This window comes from Polypterus senegalus, chromosome 11, assembly GCF_016835505.1.
Source record: "Polypterus senegalus isolate Bchr_013 chromosome 11, ASM1683550v1, whole genome shotgun sequence".
In the NCBI taxonomy this organism is placed as follows: domain Eukaryota; kingdom Metazoa; phylum Chordata; class Cladistia; order Polypteriformes; family Polypteridae; genus Polypterus; species Polypterus senegalus.
In genome coordinates this window covers 52060154-52079853 of record NC_053164.1, presented here as the reverse complement: position 1 = coordinate 52079853, position 19700 = coordinate 52060154, and the positions used below count along the sequence as shown (strand labels likewise).

Below are 19700 nucleotides of genomic sequence, written 5' to 3'. Positions count from 1 at the left end.
CATTATAATCCACGCCAGGGCTGCTGTAAGCCGGCTAAATTCTTAGAGGGGGTGAGGAGTAAGGTTCACTTTGGAGACTGACGGAAGAATTGTTTGCCACTGTCTCGTGCCTCCCCCTTTTTTAAAAAAAAAAAAGATATTCATTCTTCCGGAAATTGCATGAGTTTTCCTCAAGGTTATTTTGTTTCATACCCACATACCAAACACATGCAGGTTAGGTGATTCGGTAATCTAAATTGCTCGGGGTAAATGAGTGTGGGGTGTTTGTGAGTGTTGACTTGCAATTCGTCCAGGGTATAGTTTTTGCCTCCATGCATCCCTTTGTACTTAAGTTAAAAATAGATGGTTATTTGTTGCCGTTATAAGCTTCTGTGTACTATATAGTCTTGTGTTGAATAAGTTGTTTCTGACAAAAGATGGATAAATGGTATTTTCTAAATAATCTGTAAGGTCATTGTAGTGATTTTAATCGAATCGATTTTTACTACCGTCATAGAATGTAGCTAATAGTCTAGTGGATTTAAAATTTACTACCGTAAGGGACAGTTTTTAGTGAATAATTTTATTAAATGATTTGCCGACATATTTGCATTCCATATTGGTGGCAGACCGTAAACGATTTTAAAGTTATGATTAAGATTTAAGACGCTCTATAGCTCGGAGTCCAAAACTAAACCGTTATCGCATACTTAAATGATACGTTAAGATAAACTCTTTGAACTGTAATTGCGCTACAACATGACGAAATGTTGGTCAAGATTATTTCGCGTAAACTTCAGAGATTTTTCTGTTAGCAAACTCATTTCTGATGAGAATTACATGACAACTATGGCGTATGCTTATAAAAAATACATCAGTAATATTTGTGAAAAATTAAGTGTTTTCCAGGATGGACTTACTGTGTTTGGGTAGATTACTGCTTCTTGTGCACATGGATTTTCTCAGCTATCTGTTTGCTGTTAGTTTGGTTGGCCAATATTCCTAACGGTGTGAGTTTGAATGCTATTCATTAAATTGTCATGTCTTCCTGGACTGGTTTTTGCCCAATGTCAGCTGCTGTGGGAAATCTTCTGGTTCACCAGGTCTGTTTATGCTAGGCAAATTTCCCATCAATTAAAGTCACTGTTCGTGCAGTGTTCAATTCAAACATTACTGAATGTATACATTACAATATTACAACAATAGTAACTGCTTGAACTGTAAAAAGGCTGGTTAGGTGCAATGGATGTAATTGACTTCAGAATGAGTTGGCTCTTCTGACAGTCTGCGGGTACCTCCAGTAAAGTCAAGTAAAACTCGATATTGGTCTTCAGGTATGGAGCATATGTCATATGTGTCTCCCATTCAAGCGCATTTACATTGCATCTTGTCTTTATTCTCATCCCTGACTCCCACTAAACTGCTAAAGTTTTCTGTTAAATAAGTGTGCAGAATTCGCCTAAGCGTTTGTCTACTTAGTGATTGCATCTGCAGTCTGTATCAGTGAATTTACCTGTAAGAGTTACTTCACTAATCTGAAAGAAAAGATTTTAAGCAGGTCCGCGAACAGGTACAAAATAAATTAAAATAATTGGCTATTATTTCTCCTCTTGTATTTTCCAATGGACACGCTTACATTGATTCTCCATTTTTTAACTAAACTGTGTGACTTACGTGGGTATTATCGCAAATACGGTTGTGGCATTTGGCCAAGGTGATTGTGGCATTAGGATACTTCAATCTGACTCTGAGCGCCTCTCTCTCGCTCTCTCTCTCTCTTTCGCTCTCTCCCTCTCTCTCTCTCTCTTTCCTCATTTAGACGCGATAAGCCCCTCTCTTATTTTCTCCCAATTCCTTGACGGCCGGCTGCGGTGTGCACGCTGCTGATAACTTCTATCCCCGCACTACAGACTCATCAAACCCGTCAATACTCAAACAAAACGGAGAAGGTTGCATGTCAGTGAGCACGATCGCCCTTAGTTTCTTAAGCTGGTCAGGGGACCCGAGAGTAAACTGGGGAGGAGTTCAGAGGCCCAGTGTACGTGTCTTTTTTTAAGTCCATGAGAAACACAGTCTTGAAAAGGTACACATCACCAAACGCCACTTTGCATTGGTATCACAGAGAAAGACAGGGCACGAGTGCAAGCATAACAGACAATGGGAAGCATCGCTCGGGAAGTGCCGGTAAATCCGGCTGAAGGTAATAGCGAGTGTAACTTCAAAACCCTGCCTGATACTGGTCATGTGGATTTGCGAACTTTGAAACGGGATTATCACCACAGGTAACACTTATTATTACATTAATTATTTTCAGGGATTTTTGCAAATAAGAATATTATTCTTTCAATGCACAAGCAACTCTTGGCTCTATAATGGTTTGGACCGATTTTTCGTTTTTGTAACTGTTCATACGCTAAGATGAATTCATATACTGTAAGTGCGTTAAATGTTTATATGCATTTCAATGGTACAGGACTTGTAAACGTTTGAAATTTTGTTTTGCGGTTAATTTTGCTCCTCTTTCTACATGCTTTCATCAACCAGTGGTTTAAGGATTCATTGATTCTTTTAGACGATGTATATGCTATAGCATCCTAAAATATAAGACTACTTCTGTCATAGAAGTGATAACTTTGTCTACTAAACCTTATATTATCTTCCTTGGAGAGACAGAATATATTAACTGTTTAATTTTTGTGACAGGGTTGCACAGTGACACAATGATTACCTGAAGGAAACTTGTTTGAAAACCGTTTGAATGTATCAACGCAAATTTTCTCTAGGCACTGCAATGTTCTATCATATTTACATGGTGATATATTAGATGAATTGTTTAATCTAAATTGCCGTAGTGTTCCGTTTGCCCTGTAATGGACTGGGGTTTTATCCAGTGCTGGCTCCTGCCTTGTGCCAGATAACTCAGTAAAAGGTTCTGGTGCCCTGTGATGATCTTGGGTGATTGATTAATTTTAAGAAATGAAAGAGATTTTATGAAAAAGGAATAATTTTACAAAAGTGAAATATCTGCTTATCAGGCGTCTGTATCATCTTGAATATTAGCATAAGTTCAGTAAACACATCAAAGCATGACTTGTAAACCCACTGCCGACTTGAAAGCTGTCACAAGAGGAGATCTGGATGCTCCTGTGGCCAGCAGACACACAGCTCTGCACTTTAGTGCAATCAGTTTAGATAAGATCACCTTATAGTTCTAGCAAAATTGCAATATATTATGACTGGGACTGTATTATGTCCCATTTTGAAGAAGACTTATTTCATTTTGTCTCCTTTGAACTTCTATTAAGCACATTAAAGCAATAGAATAACACAGGTTAAATAATTGAGAAGAGGCCATTTGGCTCATCAAGGTTTTGAGGTTAAGTAATGGTGCCACTGCTCTGCCTCCAAGTTGTTTGCCTGCCTATGGAAAAGTCACCTCAGATAAAGGAGCCGTGGAATCATCAGGTAGAAGGGTCCTCTCATCAGATAGGCTCAGCACCAGCTTCTTGTCTTCTCAAAGAGAGGGAGACTGTCTAAACACAGGGCCTGTTAAAGCACACTGGGGCATTATTTGTGTGATTTTGTGCTATACAAGAAATGAAATTGCTGTTGTTATATTATTGTTGTAATAGTCCGTTCATAAAAACTGTCAGTATCACTACCTCTTTCCTTGCAGAATATATGCTATATTTGGTTCACAAATATTACTAATATTAACAGTAATTATCAAGTTTGTCAGTATGATAAAGATTCTTCACTAGAGTACGGTCAACAGGAAAGTTTAGTAAAATATTTACTAGAAGAATTCAGGGCTGCCCAGCCATCACACAATCTTCATTATTTTTATCAAATTTGCCATTTCAAAGAACTTTAAATGTATAAAGTACAGTTTACATAAAAGCATACAGTTGAAAACACACAGGTTGATTTTTTAGTGTCACTTAGTGAATCATTCAGAGGTGGAGAATGAGCCTGACTGTGTTTTCCAATCAAGCTCCAAGCATTAGGTTTCAGTTCCTCTCACTAACACCTGTATAATTCCTTAACCCATTTTATCCTGATCATTGGCGTTGGGATCTACAGTCTATTCATAAAGCTTTAGGTTCAAGGCAGAATCTAACCCTCAATCTAACCCTGTATCCATTTCGGGGCACACTTTCTCTTGAAAAGATAACTTTTGCTTTTTTTGGTGGGGTGGCAGGGGTTAATCAGAAGAACACAAGTCGAATTTCCACAGCATATTGGCTAGGTTAGAATCTGAATTTAGGACCAAGGAGCTGTGAGGCTACAACACTAAACTATCCAATGTACCACCATACTATCCATTGTAAAAATACATATATATTATATATAAAAGTCATTGATCGATAATCAGCACCCAATTGGTGGTTGTAATTATTATTCACTTTTATGTATAGTATGCACAATGTTAACTGTCATTTTTAATGAAAACTAATTTGGCTGGCAAAACTATTTGAAATATGTAGTATTTAAAATTAATGTCTGTGCAATAAAAGCCATGATTAAAATGCTGTACATACCGTTGATCCATTTCCTGATCCTGCTTTTCCATTACAGAGTTATGGGAAGCTGCAGTTTTTTTTTATAATAGTAAAACAAGTCACAAAGCAACCCTGGATATACTCACTTATAGGCTGGCCATATAGATAACCCCTACACATATAGGTAAGGATATGCAAAGTTTACACTAAAATCAAACTTGTACACCAGTGCCACATTATAAAAAGCGAAATCTTTGTAAATTTTTGACTCTGGAGTGACAGCAGAAACAAAAGTTAATCTAAGTACACATGGGGTTTAATTCAAGGTCAGAATCAGCTTTTAATTAGGAAATTACTTCTAACCAAAACTTCAGTAAGGCCCTTCAGCAAGTATTGAGAACCATTAATAATGTAACAAATTTGTCTTCTTGTGCTTTCAATAGTTTATATGCATATTTATTGACAATGTCTATACAAAAAATGTGTCACCACAGTCTTCATTTCCATTCCTTTTTCCGGGTGAGGGTCACAGTGGAAAGAGTGGGAATTGATTGCACAACCTCTTCCAGAGAGTCCCTTGTCTCTTGCAGGCTGCAATAATCCTTCCAACATTTTCTAATGTTTGCTGACAAGTTTCTGGTGGCCCAGTGACCCACGTAGGCTGGCTAAGCTTAAAATATGAAAGCTCTGTTGGAAGGGCCATGTGGGACTTACAAAGCAAAGTGTGGAGGTTGTGGTCAATGTCAGTCAGATGACAAGTAAAAGTGGAATGGATTTATTTGCATGTAAATGTATTATATGCAATTCACTGTTTCAGTGTTTAACAGCTGTGCATCCTTGTTTCAGCTGCCCAGCTCTGCTTCTACATAATGAAAGAGAGAGACAAGAAAAATAACAAAATATGTAATCTTACTGCATCAAACTCACAAATCTTGAACCCATGTCTGTCAGGATTTTCACTTTCCTGTAGCCAAGTGCACCAAGAAATTCCAAATCTTACTTTTCAACTCTCAATCTTTCTCTTGTAACCTTACCTCTCTCTTCATCTTACCATATGAGCACTTGAATCACCTCCTAGCTCAGTTAATCTGTAGACTTGACACAGCTTTAAACCACCTCAGGGTCATTTCTCTCCAAGGTCTGGTATTACTCCTGGGGTCAGGATCAAATCTTTGTTTTGTAAAAGGGACATCAGTGTGGAGGTCACACCAGCAAACTCTGGTGTCCCTGCCCCCTAAGTCTTCAGTACTTTTAGGAAATCTATGTTTGAGGGCATCTTCTCTTGCTGTCTGCCCGTTTTTCCTGCTGTTACTACATCCCTGAACTGTGCACTCTGTTTTAAATGGCCAGCGTCATTAAGCCAATTTGATTCAACTAACCTCTGATGGTTCTACCAATCCCAGATGGGATAGCCCCACTGCCATCTGGCATCCCTAAAGAAAACTATTCATAGTGGTTGTCAAAGTTATAAGGATTTCCACCCTTTGGTGTTCTCATGGTCTTGTAGAGTAGCACTCCAGTTGCCAGCCAGAAATTTTACATTTTGGAGGTTGGGGTTTCCTCCTGCACCAGTCAACTGTCTAATATTCACCTGTGCCAGTCAACCGCTTTATATTTCCTTCAACCAGGCTACCAGTCATAATAAATAATGTCAAGCACTCCATAGTTATATACTGAGTTGGAGAACACTAGGGAGTGACAGTGACAGACTAAAATATAAAAAAGTACATCATTATGAAAGATAATGACCAATAAGTAAAGAAGAGTGCAAAACAAAATGTAATTCAGCAGAAAGAAGTAATTACATTCAGGCCAGAGGTTTCTGTTGACATTGAGAATTTTAGAAATTAGTCTTACTAGCACAAAGACCTTTTGTTTTGTTATTTAAAAGAAAGTATTCAGAGAAGTTAAATTCTGTGCTTGATTATCTGGTTAAAACACTGTGTGACTCATCTCATCTTGTTCACTTGTGTGTTTAATATGGGATAACTAAATGTCTGGGAACCTTGATTGTGGATAATTTAGCCTGTGCTAAAGATATGTAAACTGAATATGCAGAAAAACTAGCATCCAACAGAGAGAAGGCCCACCATGAATTGACTTTATAAACACACATCATTGTCTTCTAATCTTTTATTCTACCTTTCTCACTGAGAAGTACTGTCTTATCTTGCAGAACTTGAAGTATACAGAGCTGCACAACAAAAGTGAACAAGGGTCCTGTAGTGTGAGACGGGAGGTCTGGATGGGTGGGGTTAGGGAAGAGACCTGCTGACCAGGGTTATCAGCAAAGACCCATACAGAGTATCTCTGAACAAGCCCAAGAATGTGTCATTCACTGCTCATAAAGAGAAATTTACCATTTTAATAAGCATACTCAGTAAACACATCTTTTAAAATATAATCATGGCTGGTTATAGTGATTTTTGAAATCTGTCACCAGGAAGATGGCGCCAGATATTCCATCCTAATTCTGGCAGCTAAGGGGAGTTATTCAGGTGGCTCCTGGACAGTTTGATGTTTCATTTGTCTTTCATTCATTCATTCATGCATTTATTTTTCATACCCATTTCAGGGTTTTTGGGGTTATCTAATATTTTCAACGATTTTATGCAGAGAACATTTGTGTCAGATGACATCGCTGAGTGTACTTGTGTAAATCTAACCCAGTGTCTACTGCCTAAATTCTACCATATTTGATAGTGGATCAAGTACACTATAAAATATGCTTATTTTGTTCATAAGATAACTAATGTTTTCCTGGAAAACAAAATGCACATTTTTTCCAAAAATCACACTGCTAAGGTTCATAAAGGTTTAAACAATTTGTATTGTTTATCCTAGTCGGCACAATCAATCAGCTAGGCTACTGCATAATCAATAATAACATGTAATCTAAAACAAATTGTTTTCAAAGGCAAGAAGTGGAGGCAAGTATTAGTTGACAGCTGCCATACAGTAATCCTAGCTGCTAGGATATGGTTCAAAACTAGTTCCGACCTAAATCTCCCTCCATGGCTCTGTACCTCATCACCGCTAGTCCATTGTCTCTCCAGATTATTCTCAGCTTGCTTCATTACTGTGCCTCCTCTCTCTTGACCCCGCAAACAGGATCTCTACTTCTCACTGCTTGCTCCCAAGCTGTGGATGAGGTTTCTCCTCACCTTGAAAACATCTCCCAGTATACTGATTTCTCAGTGTCTTTGAAGGTGATATCTTGAAACTGCCAATAGTCAGTGTTTTCTGGATATATAATAGTATTTTTTTAAATTCCACTTTTTTCAAATTATATACTGTATGTTATTGTTTACAGTTTGCTCCTTTCCTGCATATTCCTTATGTTTACTTCATTATTACACTCCTTGAACTCCACCAGAGATTATTATCTTAATTATCTGTTAAGTCTGTACCTCCTTGCAAAGTTGTTTATTTTGTTGTATATACAAGTATTAAAAATCTTAAGTGATGCAACGTTGGTTTTACAGCTTTCAGATCACTAACCCAATTTGTACATTCTCGTCATGTCTGCATGGATATTTCTTCAGTGCTCCAGTTTTCTTATACATCCCAATTGCATACAGTATAGGTTAGATTAAAATTGGTGACTTTAAACGGGCTTCATGTTAGTGAGTGTAATTGCGTATGTTAGTACACCCTGCATTGGACTGCTACGCCTTCTAGAGCTAATTTCTGTCTTACACCTAATGCAGACGGTAGAGGTGGTGACTTTCATACAACGAGAATTGGAATAAGTAGGATCAGAAAATGGACAGATCGAAAAACTGATAACACTTGGATAAAGATGTGCTAAATAAACAATAATAGTGTGTTGGGAGCTGTTTAAAAAACATTTTGGCTTCAATTGTTTTTCTATTCATGAGCGCACAGATTTGATTTTTTTTTATTTCTTGCTTTCCAAGTATTGTACTTAAAACGCAGCTGGTGATTATCCTACATTGGCACAGTAGATATAAATCAGTCTGCTTTTAGTCATGTAATACATTCTGGGATTGAATGTCATTTAGTCCTTCATCTTTTGTTATTTATCTTTTCCAGGGTGTTTGTTAACCGAAGTCTGACTCTGGAAAAAATCAAATGCTATGGATTTGACATGGATTACACAATAGCAGGTAAGATGTTCTGTATTTAGCAACATGCAATTCATTACCAACATTCATAAAGGGATTTCTAAAATATAGTCAAATTGATATAAAATATTACTTTTATTTAAAGATTTCTCCAAGAGCAATATCGCCAACTAAATTAAATTTATAGTATGTACTAAAACAGACAGTGCAGAAGTATATGTCAAAACATGAGAACTTTGCATACTATGCTTACATTTACCTTATTTCTTGGTTTCTTCATTCTTTAACTCAAAAGGCTGGCATCTTGCTGCCTAGAAAATCTAAGTGTGACTCTAAGACTTCATTGGCCCTCCTCTTATTAGCTGACACTCTGAGCATTGTAATAATTATAAAACAAATCCAGTAACTCATTGCAAAATCAAGTGCTATTTTTTACCTGTAGGAAGGAAAACAGTCAGGATCTAAGATAGGTTACACCTTTCGCTTTTAATGCCTTTTGCCAATAGATATTATAACCACTAAAAGCTTTCATTTTATATAGCACCTTCCTATTCTAAATGCTAAACCAATGCACTTTACAAGTGTAAGTTATAGTACAAAGTGTTTAAAAGTAATTGTACTAGTTGGAGCATAGAGTCAATCAATGGAAGACAGACACTAAATCAGCAAACTTGTTTTAAGATCTACTGGGCCACACACCAACAGTAGAAAGTAAAATTTGAGAGACAGTAGCTTTGATAGGCTCAAAAAATAAAAAATGTACCAGTAGTTGTAGTATTATTACGTGTGCAGAGTGCAGTGAAGACTTTATTAACTTGTTGCAACTAACATTAGCTGGGTGTGATCAACTTAGTGGCACTCACCTCATCCTACTGAATCTGACAGAGCCAAATAGGTTATCATCCTGATTTACCTGTCAAAGTTTGATTGTATTTAGGATTCTTCTTTCCCTTTGTATTGTTACAGAGGAGGTATTGCTTATCCAAGTAGGCACAAGCCGTTCAGTTGAAAATAATCGAGGAAAATATGCATGTGGATTAATGTAAATAGTGTTAAACATGCACATTTAATAGAAACAATACATTGACTAAATTCAGGAGAAAAATGTTGTCTTTTGACATTTTCACCCTACAGAGTTCGACGTCTTTTCCACGTGACCATGACTGAACTATGTGAGCCTAATGACTAAACATAAATGACAAATAGTATTGAAATATAATCTGCTGTGAAGGTGAACCTTGCATGGATTTATTTTCTGCCTTCTCAGAGTCATTAAATAATCATGAAGTCTTGTGGACTGTTACACTGTCTTTTCTACCTCATCTCAGTTTACAGGTTAAAGAGAAATAACAGATGCTGAAATCAAATTTAAGAGATGAACCAAGGCTGTGTTTCAGATGAACAGTGTAAACATCTCAGCTTCACACACATCTGGATCAGAGCCCCACTTATATTATTTAGGAGCCATATACTGCCATTTAATAGCCATATAAGCTGTCCCAGCCTTTTCTATAAAGAAACTGGGCCATTTGATTTAAGATTGTCACACAAGAAAATGTACAGTTGATAGATTAAATAAATCAGTCAATTAATTTTGATATAGCACCACACATATACACAAATATAGGCAATGTCTCAATGAACTTTGCATCTGGTTTCCTGAATCCATTGACCAATACAATGTAGTGTCCACTAGGATAAAAGCGTTTCCTCATTTGAATACACTCCCACTATACTTCAGATTAGGTGGACAGGTACAGTAAGATCTGGAAATTTTGGCAGGTCACTAAGAGGAAAGAGGGTACACTAAAAGTGTGTAATGTCATCAATTTTTACTCCTTCTTCCACAGCCATGCCAGTTTTCATTGTACAGTAGATGGATTAATCATTATGTCTCAGTTGGTGTGTTATTCACAAGAATGTTAATCTGCCTGTCCATTTATACTTTACCAAACAAGCTTAATCAAGTTCAGGGTCACAACAACCTTAGCCTGTTACAGCGGCACTAGGCAGAAGGCCGAAACTAGCTATGGAATTGACACCAGTTCATTGTAGAGCATGGCGTTGTGACACCCATGCTGTCACTCACGTATAGAAAATTTGGAGCCACCATTTAGGATGGGGGAGGAAAACTAGAGCACCAGGAAAATAACGTATGCAAATACGGGATCAAAAAAGCAAACTCCACAAAGATAGCGAGGCGAACTAGGATTCAGCCAAGGACTTTGGAGCTGTGAGGAAGTACTGGTAAACACAGAGCTATCAAGGACAGCAACAGCAAAACACTAATGTTCAATTATTACTTAAAAGTAAATATGTGCAACCAATGCTTTGCAGTTACATACGTTCTTAATGTTCATCTAAGACTATCTCCATTTCTTTCTTTCTATAATTACAAAATATAGGCAACCCTTTTTCAATCTTGGACAGGGTGGCTTTGAGATGAAGCTCATCCTGGAAGCAGTGGCTACATTGACAGAAAACAACCTTGGACTGAATAGGACATTAGTCCTTTATAAGACACTTTGTCTTGTGCTAACACCCACAAAGAAGTAATTTAGAGCTGGCAATCGACAAAAGAGCCTGCAAACTCAACACAGAACCCTCCGTATTCAGTGATCTAAAAGTATGCCAAACATTATTAAGCAGCATGTTTTAAATAACCAGTGCCAAGTTAGACAATGAGTATCCACTTATTGGGTGGCAGTGAGAAAGGCTAGTTTCTTATTGATTTTATTCAAAAACAGTCATTTGAAGGGCCCTTTGCTTTTGAACAAGAATATTGACAGAAGCAGACCTTTCTGTTTGGTGAATGGACAGGATAGGCTTAATTACATGCCAGTCATTTTGAATCTTTTTATTTCATGTGAGTCTGCTTCTTTTATGCAGGCCTGGTAAAACTATGTTTAACTTCAGGTTGTCACTGAATCAAATTATATATTGAGCCTGGGATTGAGGGGCAAAAATATATCCCTTTACTGCAGAATGTCTTCATGTCCTAATTGCTGATAAACCTATGAAATGCAAGTCCTTTTTGTGGTTACATTATTTTTCCTCTGTGAATGTTTTTCTATTTCATAGGAGACTCAGTGCATCTTAAATTGTATGTCTGTCTTTTTCTGTTCTAGTGTACAAGTCACCTGATTATGAAGAACTTTGCTTTGAGCTGCTTCTAGACCGTCTTGTGTCAATTGGATATCCTCATGAAATTCTGGAGTACAAATATGACCCCAGTTTTCCAACCAGGTAAGTTCTCTCATTTTTGCTGTTTTTGTCTGTGATTGGTTATTTGGTTTGGTAATGGATATAGCTGATATGGGAGAACTGGACAAGAATGACAGAATATGTGACCCGTGGCTGAAATGTTCACCTATACATTGTGTAACACTTCAGCTCTCATAGGTGGTGCATGTAAAAATATGTATTCGTTTCTGCTGTTTTGTGTTGTTCTCTCTATCAGAAGGGACTGGCAAGGAGATATTAAGTAATGAGAAATTGTGACGAATCCAATAAGTGCTAGGGGTTGGACACATTTATTCTAGAGTGCCTAAGGAGCTTAGTGAGGGCATATATATAAACCCTTAATGAGTATATTTCAAAAATCACTGTACGTTGAGGAATTTGTTAAGGACTGGAAGATAGTAGCAATTACCTCATTATTTTAAAAGGGTGAATGGGTGGATCAAAGTGTCTGTAGGGCAGTAAACTTGAAATGCATCATGACTAAGTTAATGGAAGGAATTATTAAGGAAAAGATTGGGTATTTCATGACAAAAACTGGTGTGTTTGTGAGCAGCCATAATGGGTTTCAGACGAGGAAGGTCATGTTTTACCATTATGCTAGAGTTCTGCAGAGTTCAGAGTTTGCATGTTCTCCCCGTGTCTGCGTGGGTTTCCTTCAGGCGCTCCGGTTTCCTCCCACAATCCAAAGACATGCAGGTTAGGTGGTTTGGCGATTCTACATTGGCCCTAGTGTGTGCTTGGTGTGTGGGTGTGTTTGTGTGTGTCCTGCGGTGGGTTGGCACCCTGCCCAGGATTGGTTCCTGTCTTGTGCCCTGTGTTGGCTGGGATTGGCTCCAGCAGACCCCCGTGACCCTGTATTCGGATTCAGCGGGTTAGAAAATGGATGGATGGATTTGATAAGCTATAACATGCCTCAAACAATGGTATCAAAGTGTTGTGATGCAAGGAATATTCTCAGAATCTGATGATGTTAAACTGGTATCCTTCAGGGGTCAGTGCTGGAGCTGCTGTTCTTTTTAGTAATGTATATATAAATGATCTACAGAGAAATACAAATAACAAGCAGGTTAAGATTGCAGATAAAACCAATCTAGGTTGAAAAGTAGATAATGTAGAATCGGCTGAACAATAGCTGAGGCAACTGCACAAAATACAGGTTTGCTCAGATTTGCCTCTTCCTTTCATTCATTGGTCTAGAGTCCTATATTGAATTCAGAAGCTCAGTCCAATGTGAATTGTATTTTCTGTATATGATTTGCGCTGATTTTTCAAAAAGTATCCATTTAACAATATTTCAACAAAAATGTATGTGTTTTCCACATTTCCAGCATACAACTAGATAAATGATTGTGGATTATGCAATATGAGGTTTTTTTCTTCACATGGAGGTTTTCTATGCTGTTTACCATTGTACATCATTGGTCACCATTGCTTTATATCATAACTTTTTAATATCTTCATTCTGCATGAAATCATGAGATAAAATTTTTTTTCCTGGTCATCACTACAAACTGCATGGGGTAAGTAAGGTAAGTAAACTAAAAAATATAATTTTAAGGGAAGTAATCATTTAAAATGAGTTCTTCAACAAGAACACGAGGACATAGATGGAAACTCAAAAAGGGTAAATTTCACAAAAAAACATAAGCACATGGAATTAATTACAATTAAAAGTAGTGTGGTAGAGAGTAGGAATTTATTAATATTCAAAACTTATATTGATATTATTTTGGAGAAATTAGGTGAATAAGATTGGCAAGCTTTGTTGGGCTGAATGGCTTGTTCTTGTTAAACAAATTCTATTGTTTCTAAACTTCATTTTAGTATACAATATGTGAAGTAGAAGACTGAAAAAGATAATCAGTTGAGCTGTCTAATCTATCCACCCATCTATCCATCCATTTTCTGATCCCATTACTGATTCACAAGGAACAGGAGCTTGACCTAGAAACACAATGTGTAATACAGGAGCAAGTCTTGGACAGGATGCTATTTTTTATTACAGAACACACACACATTCACACCTATAATCACTAATTCACCAATTTATTATCAAACCCATTCAGTTTGTGGGAAGACGTTGAAATCCACAAGAAAACCCACTTGAATAAGGAGAGAGCATTAACTTTGCCACCATGCCACCCCTTGATCTGTTCAAATAATGTATTCATTGTGTTGTTATAGTAGAAAGAGCTCTATTTTAGAAAAGGAGAATCACTTTTGCATCTGTTACTTTTTTAAGTTTTTTTGGTCCGTAGGCTTGTTGCTAGAGGCTCTCTCTCTCTTTCTAGTTGAGGAGAAAGTAGGTGGATCTTGAGAATAAAAAATCAAGTCCCTATCTTTAGAATAGAACATTTTAGAAGTTCAGTTTAGCCTGATATTCCTTGTTATACTAAGGAATTGGTTCCAATGTTATGTCACATAACACTAGAGGAAATCATAAAAGTTGGAGCCAAAACAGATTGGCAAAAACTTTCTGTTCCCGTAGAATCAGCTACATTAACACAGCAATGTAATGCTGGTGAATTTGTTTACCACCAACTGAACTGGATAATGTTTTTGAGGAACTCCATCAGTCAGCCCATTGTGCTGCCTCACTCATTTCTATCTGTCTTCAGCAGAGATAAAATAAATATACATTTGTAGTTCAAGAAAGTTAATTTAACATATAACCCAGGGAAACTGTCATGGCTTAAAAGTTTAAAAAATACTGAAGCACAATTGTCTGCATATTGGTTAGACCCTTGGAAGAAATGTCTTTTATCCTATTTATATAGACATACATACACATGCATACACACAATATCACGTTTTATGCTTTAGTATAAATTGCTGTGCCTCAGACAATTAAAAAATCTTCTGTCTTAATCCTGTCAATCTATAGATGTATACCTTGGTGAGCCTACATAATTCTAGGATTACGTCTCAGGCAGTTCTGATGTTTAAAATACTCTCTGTTATACATATAGTTGTCTCTGGGATTTGCAAGCCTACAGAGTGACAACTGCATAAAAATTAAGTTTAGTTCACTGTAGAGTACTAGTCCTCATCATATTAGTTAACACCTGCCTCATTAAACTAAAAGTGTTTCTATTTTTCAAATACTTTTGACAGTTGGAATCCTTCCCTCTATTTTCTTACCAGTCTATTCAGGTAAGAGGCTTCCGGAAGTGTCTGTCCTTGCAGCAAAAGGTACGAAGCATAAATTCACTCTAGATAATGTGCCATTCCACTATAGGACACAAGCACTCACACCCTCACCATTCATAGTGTGTCAGTTTAGATTTTACATTTAAGCTAACTTGCATGTTTTTAGGGTGTGGAAGGAAAATCAGAACTCATGCAGATATGTGAAAGACATGGAAAATCATTGGTTATACTAAACTTCTGGCTTTGAATCCTGGCACAGAATCAGACTTCTATCTATCTATCTATCTATCTATCTATCTATCTATCTATCTATCTATCTATCTATCTATCTATCATATAGTGCCTTTCATATCTATCTATCTATCTATCTATCTATCTATCTATCTATCTATCTATCTATCTATCTATCTATCTATCTATCTATCTATCTAATTGCAGTAAAAATACAGGTAACCTAAATATTTTTGTATTAAGCAGTATTGTTTTTAACAAGCCATATCACATCAGCAGCTAAGGCAAAGACTTTGTGCAAAACTGCATGTTAGCTGAGGTAGTTAAATAAGCATTGAAAAGGCTCAACATAAGTAACAAAAGTGAAATCAAATATATAACAGTCATTTTCTTTTGTTGTAAGTGAGAAATGAAAACAGCTTTCGGATGCTATGATAAATACCTAGCATATAACAGCAGGAATTCAGAGATCTTGAGTTAGAGAATGAACAGAGATGGGATCAATAACAGATCAATACTTTTAGGGTGCTGGAGAAGTATTAAAAAATCTGTTCTTAGTGAAATTGTTGATTCAAAAGCAGATTAGTGAAAAAGAATCTGCTCCACAGTGTGTTTAAAAAGCAGCAGACCTTCTATTTTACTATTTTAAAATACAAATAGGGTGATTCTGGAAGTGATACGTAAAATTAAACTGTAAAATACCTTAATATCACACAGCAGGTCTAGAGTAAAACTGTTATGAGGTAGATGCCATTAAAAATGTATACTTTTTGAATATTTTGCATGCACAGGAACACTTTTCCATTTGTGGCCCAGCAGGCTGGCACCGCCAGCTGAACCCAACACAGACACACATGGGACACAAGTTCAATGCACACTCTTGATTTTATTTTCTTTTTCCCTTGTGGGAAATGCATTCCTTGTTCCCCACAAGTATGACACAGTCCAAGCACAAGCACAGCACAATGCCATAAGTCTCTTTCTTCACCCTTTCCTTCTCCTCCATCACTCTTTGGGTCAAGCTTCGTCACTCCTCCTCCCAACTCTGGCTTTTCGAGTAGTGGTTGCTGTCTCCTTTTATAGAAGTGCTCCAGGTGCTTGGTTACTCGTTTCCAGCAGCACATCCGTGTGTGGTGAAAGAACTGCCCATAAGGACCCAGCAGCTCCTGCTGCAGCACCCCCTGGCTGCACCTGCGGAACCCAACAGGGCTGCACCAAACTCCAACTCCCATGCAGCCCTGCAGGAGTCTGAGGCACGGCTGCAGCCCGGGGGGGAGGTAATGCTCTGGCCACACTTGCTCCCCAGTCCTCCCAGCGTGGAGACGTCCCACGCTACACATTCTTATTTTTTTTTTCAGGTCGTTACAATTGATTATATTTTATTATTTTTGTTTTTGCCTTTATGATAATCCCTTTTTGTTTTTTCTTCCGTGGGCTTTTAATTTTATGGTCCCGTTGTTAGGACACAACTTCTAGTTGCTAGTTGGAGTGATCTTAGAAATCACTCTGTGTAATGTTATCTGCTCAACGCTCAATAAGTCCATCATTATGAATCTACAGTATTTTCATCCGAGATTGTGGCTATCAAAAAAGAGTATTGTGCGATTGTGTTTCTGTATTTCTAGCTTTGAAAATATCATGATTCCTTTTATAACAATGAGTTAGGTTAGCGATTTGCATTTGGCCACCGATATTTAGGTTAGCTATTACTTTTAATTTTGAGTAACACTTCTCCCTGGGCCTTCCATATTATTTGCTGCTCAGTTTGCTCTGGCAGTACAACAACTACTTTTGTTTTACATTATAATGCTAGTTGTTGCCTTCGATTTTTTTAAATATATATATTGTAAACTTTAGCTGATTTAGTCTTCTTAAATTTACAGCAGTAGTAATGACTTAGCATCACATCTTCTAAGGGTGTCTTGAAAAAGTAAGATGATTTGCTCTGTCCCTAGCCTACTACTGTCTCCCAAAATCAAAGGCAATGTGAAAACAGCCATTCTAATAAATCCCTAATTGCTCAGCTTTCAGTGACAGTTAATTACCAACCCGCCAAATTTCCAGCAGATGAATGGGGTCTATTTTAGGTAGACAGTCAGATATGACTTGAAGTGTCATAGATGGTGCCTGATGCCCTCCATATGACCCCAATAGGATTTTGTGATGTGCTTGCTCACTGACTATTTTACAATAGGGAAAACTGACATAACTCCCCTCTTGATCTTCACGTTAGATATTTTTAGGAGATTCTCAGTGCTCTGATAAACTCATGATCTAATATTTGACTCATCTTGACTGTGTGCCTGAACGGCAGGCCTTGCTTTAAGCTCCCAGATCCCTGTGCCAACTCCCCATTGGGCTTCTCAGTGTCTCATTGTGAAATATGACTGGTATTTATCAGGCTGCCTTTCTGTATGTCTGGTTGGAGTTTGCACAGTTATTCATTTTTTTCTATTTGGCTTACTTTGTGTTTAGATGTACATTTATATGCATTAAGGCAAATGATGACCTGTATGATTTTTACCATAGTCTTCTTATGTGTTCTCCACTGTTCTGTTTAGAAATTATTTATGAGTATGATAGGACAAAAGGAGAACATTGTGATGACAGTCAAAATTTTTTCTTCTATGATTTCATTGCATGTAGCCCAGCACCTGATTCCCTCTCTGAAGCCTCCTTCACTGATTCTGATATTCAAGATCTCTTTTTATTAGTTATTATTTCTACCCTGCAGCAGGAGGATTTTTAGGTATAATTCAGTCTCCTGTTTTGTGTCTTTAGGGGATTGGTGTTCGACACTCTCTATGGGAACCTGCTGAAAGTGGACGCCCATGGGAACATCTTGGTGTGCACACATGGCTTCCGTTTCCTCAAAGGGTAAGATAAATATTGTTAGTGGGCAAAGCAAAGGGAAGAGACGTAATGGATGGCTGCATGGAAGTGAAGACATTTCTGACATAATGACAACTGAAGTGCTCCTGTAAAAAATACAGCATGTGCACATCTACACTCACGCACGAGGCCTGTTTACAGTTGCTAATTAACACGTGGGCGCAGCACACTGATGGCTAGTAAGCGGAATATAGATCACTGTCTGATATTGATATTGTTTCGGTTTTTCAGCATGTTCATTGAAGCCCATTTCATTAGGATTTATGATATTAATATTTTTTGTCTTGGGTTTTGACTGTCATGATGGTGGGAGTCTATCTCAGCTACATTTGGAAAAAAGCAAGAATCAAACTAAATAGGGTGCCATTCTCCCACAGGGCTCACTCACATATACACCCATATTCTCTCATATATACCCAGTTTGGACTGGTTAGTTAACCTAAGATCCCCATCTTTGGGATGTGGAAGGAAAACTGAAGCACCTGAAAAACTAAAGCTGACACAGTCACATTCACAGTCCATATTTCCCAGCGTAATTCTCTCCTCAACCTCCGAATGGCCAACTACTGTTTTGGTTTGGTAAGCCAATCATCCAGCAATATGTGAATTCACTCTTGGTGACTCTGGGTGAATCTTGTTTGTTGTAATCCCAGTAATCAGCACTGCCCTATTAAGGAGGACATATTGTTAAATGGTCTGTGACTGACAGACCAAGCAGCTGGCTGAGAGCTGGCCACAAGTGTCACTGAGAGTGGAGAAATAGTCATGTCTCTCTCACTGCCTTGTACTGAGAAAGATTAGGTATCCGTAGAAATCTCAAGTGTGATAGGCGGGTGGGCTGGGGGTTGGAGACAACAAGAGAAAAGTAATACGATCTCAACATAGTTCATTTCACATGCTATTGCAGTCAGGCTGAACTGGCATGTTCTTTGAACCCAGAGATGCTGTCTCACTGACAGATGCCTCCAATTTATAACAGGAAAAAGTGAAGGACTGATTTTAGTTATTTGGCACAAACTTTTAATATTTAACTTCAGCACAAAAGCTTTAGACCACTATTATAACTTTAATTTTACTTCTATCATCCATACACACTTTGCAACAAAAAGTATTCACTTCTTGAAATGTACATTTCAAAAATTCTTTTTTTTTATTATCTGAGAAGAATCTATTAATGTTGTCCTCTAATAATTCACTATACTGCTAAATGCCTGGACATTAGTTTCTCAGAGTGACTGTTAAATATTAAATCTTTGTTTTTCTTTGCTCCCTAGCTGGCAGTTGGTAAGGGGGTATCAGTGTTTCATCAGAGACAAATAGAATTTAGTGCTATATGTCTTCTGATCTGCAATGTATGCATCCATCCATTTTTCAACCCGCTGAATCTGAACACAGGGTCACGGGGGTCTGCTGGAGCCAATCCCAGCCAACACAGGGCACAAGGCAGGAACCAATCCTGGGCAGGGTGCCAACCCACCGCAGGACACAAACAAACACACACGAGAGCCAATTTAGAATCACCATTGCACTTAACCTGCATGTCTTTGGACTGTGGGAGGAAACAAGAGCGCCCGGAGGAAACCCACCCATGGGTTAAAATGCAGGCAAAAAAAAC

At 37.7% G+C, this 19700-nt stretch overlaps 1 protein-coding gene across 3 annotated transcripts in view; it reads left to right on the top strand.

The window, feature by feature from the left end:
- Positions 1–1776: 1776 nt before the first annotated feature.
- Positions 1777–19700, top strand: part of LOC120538969 (cytosolic purine 5'-nucleotidase-like) — a 52974-nt gene continuing 35050 nt past the window's right edge. For 2 of the 3 annotated variants that reach the window (XM_039768622.1, XM_039768623.1), the window contains exons 1-4: positions 1777–2261; positions 8538–8611; positions 11698–11815; positions 17975–18070. In XM_039768622.1, the coding sequence (XP_039624556.1) occupies positions 2137–2261; positions 8538–8611; positions 11698–11815; positions 17975–18070 (413 nt within the window). In that variant the 5' untranslated portion in view covers positions 1777–2136. The remainder of the gene's footprint in view (positions 2262–8537; positions 8612–11697; positions 11816–17974; positions 18071–19700) is intronic. The other variant, XM_039768620.1, reaches the window with a different exon arrangement.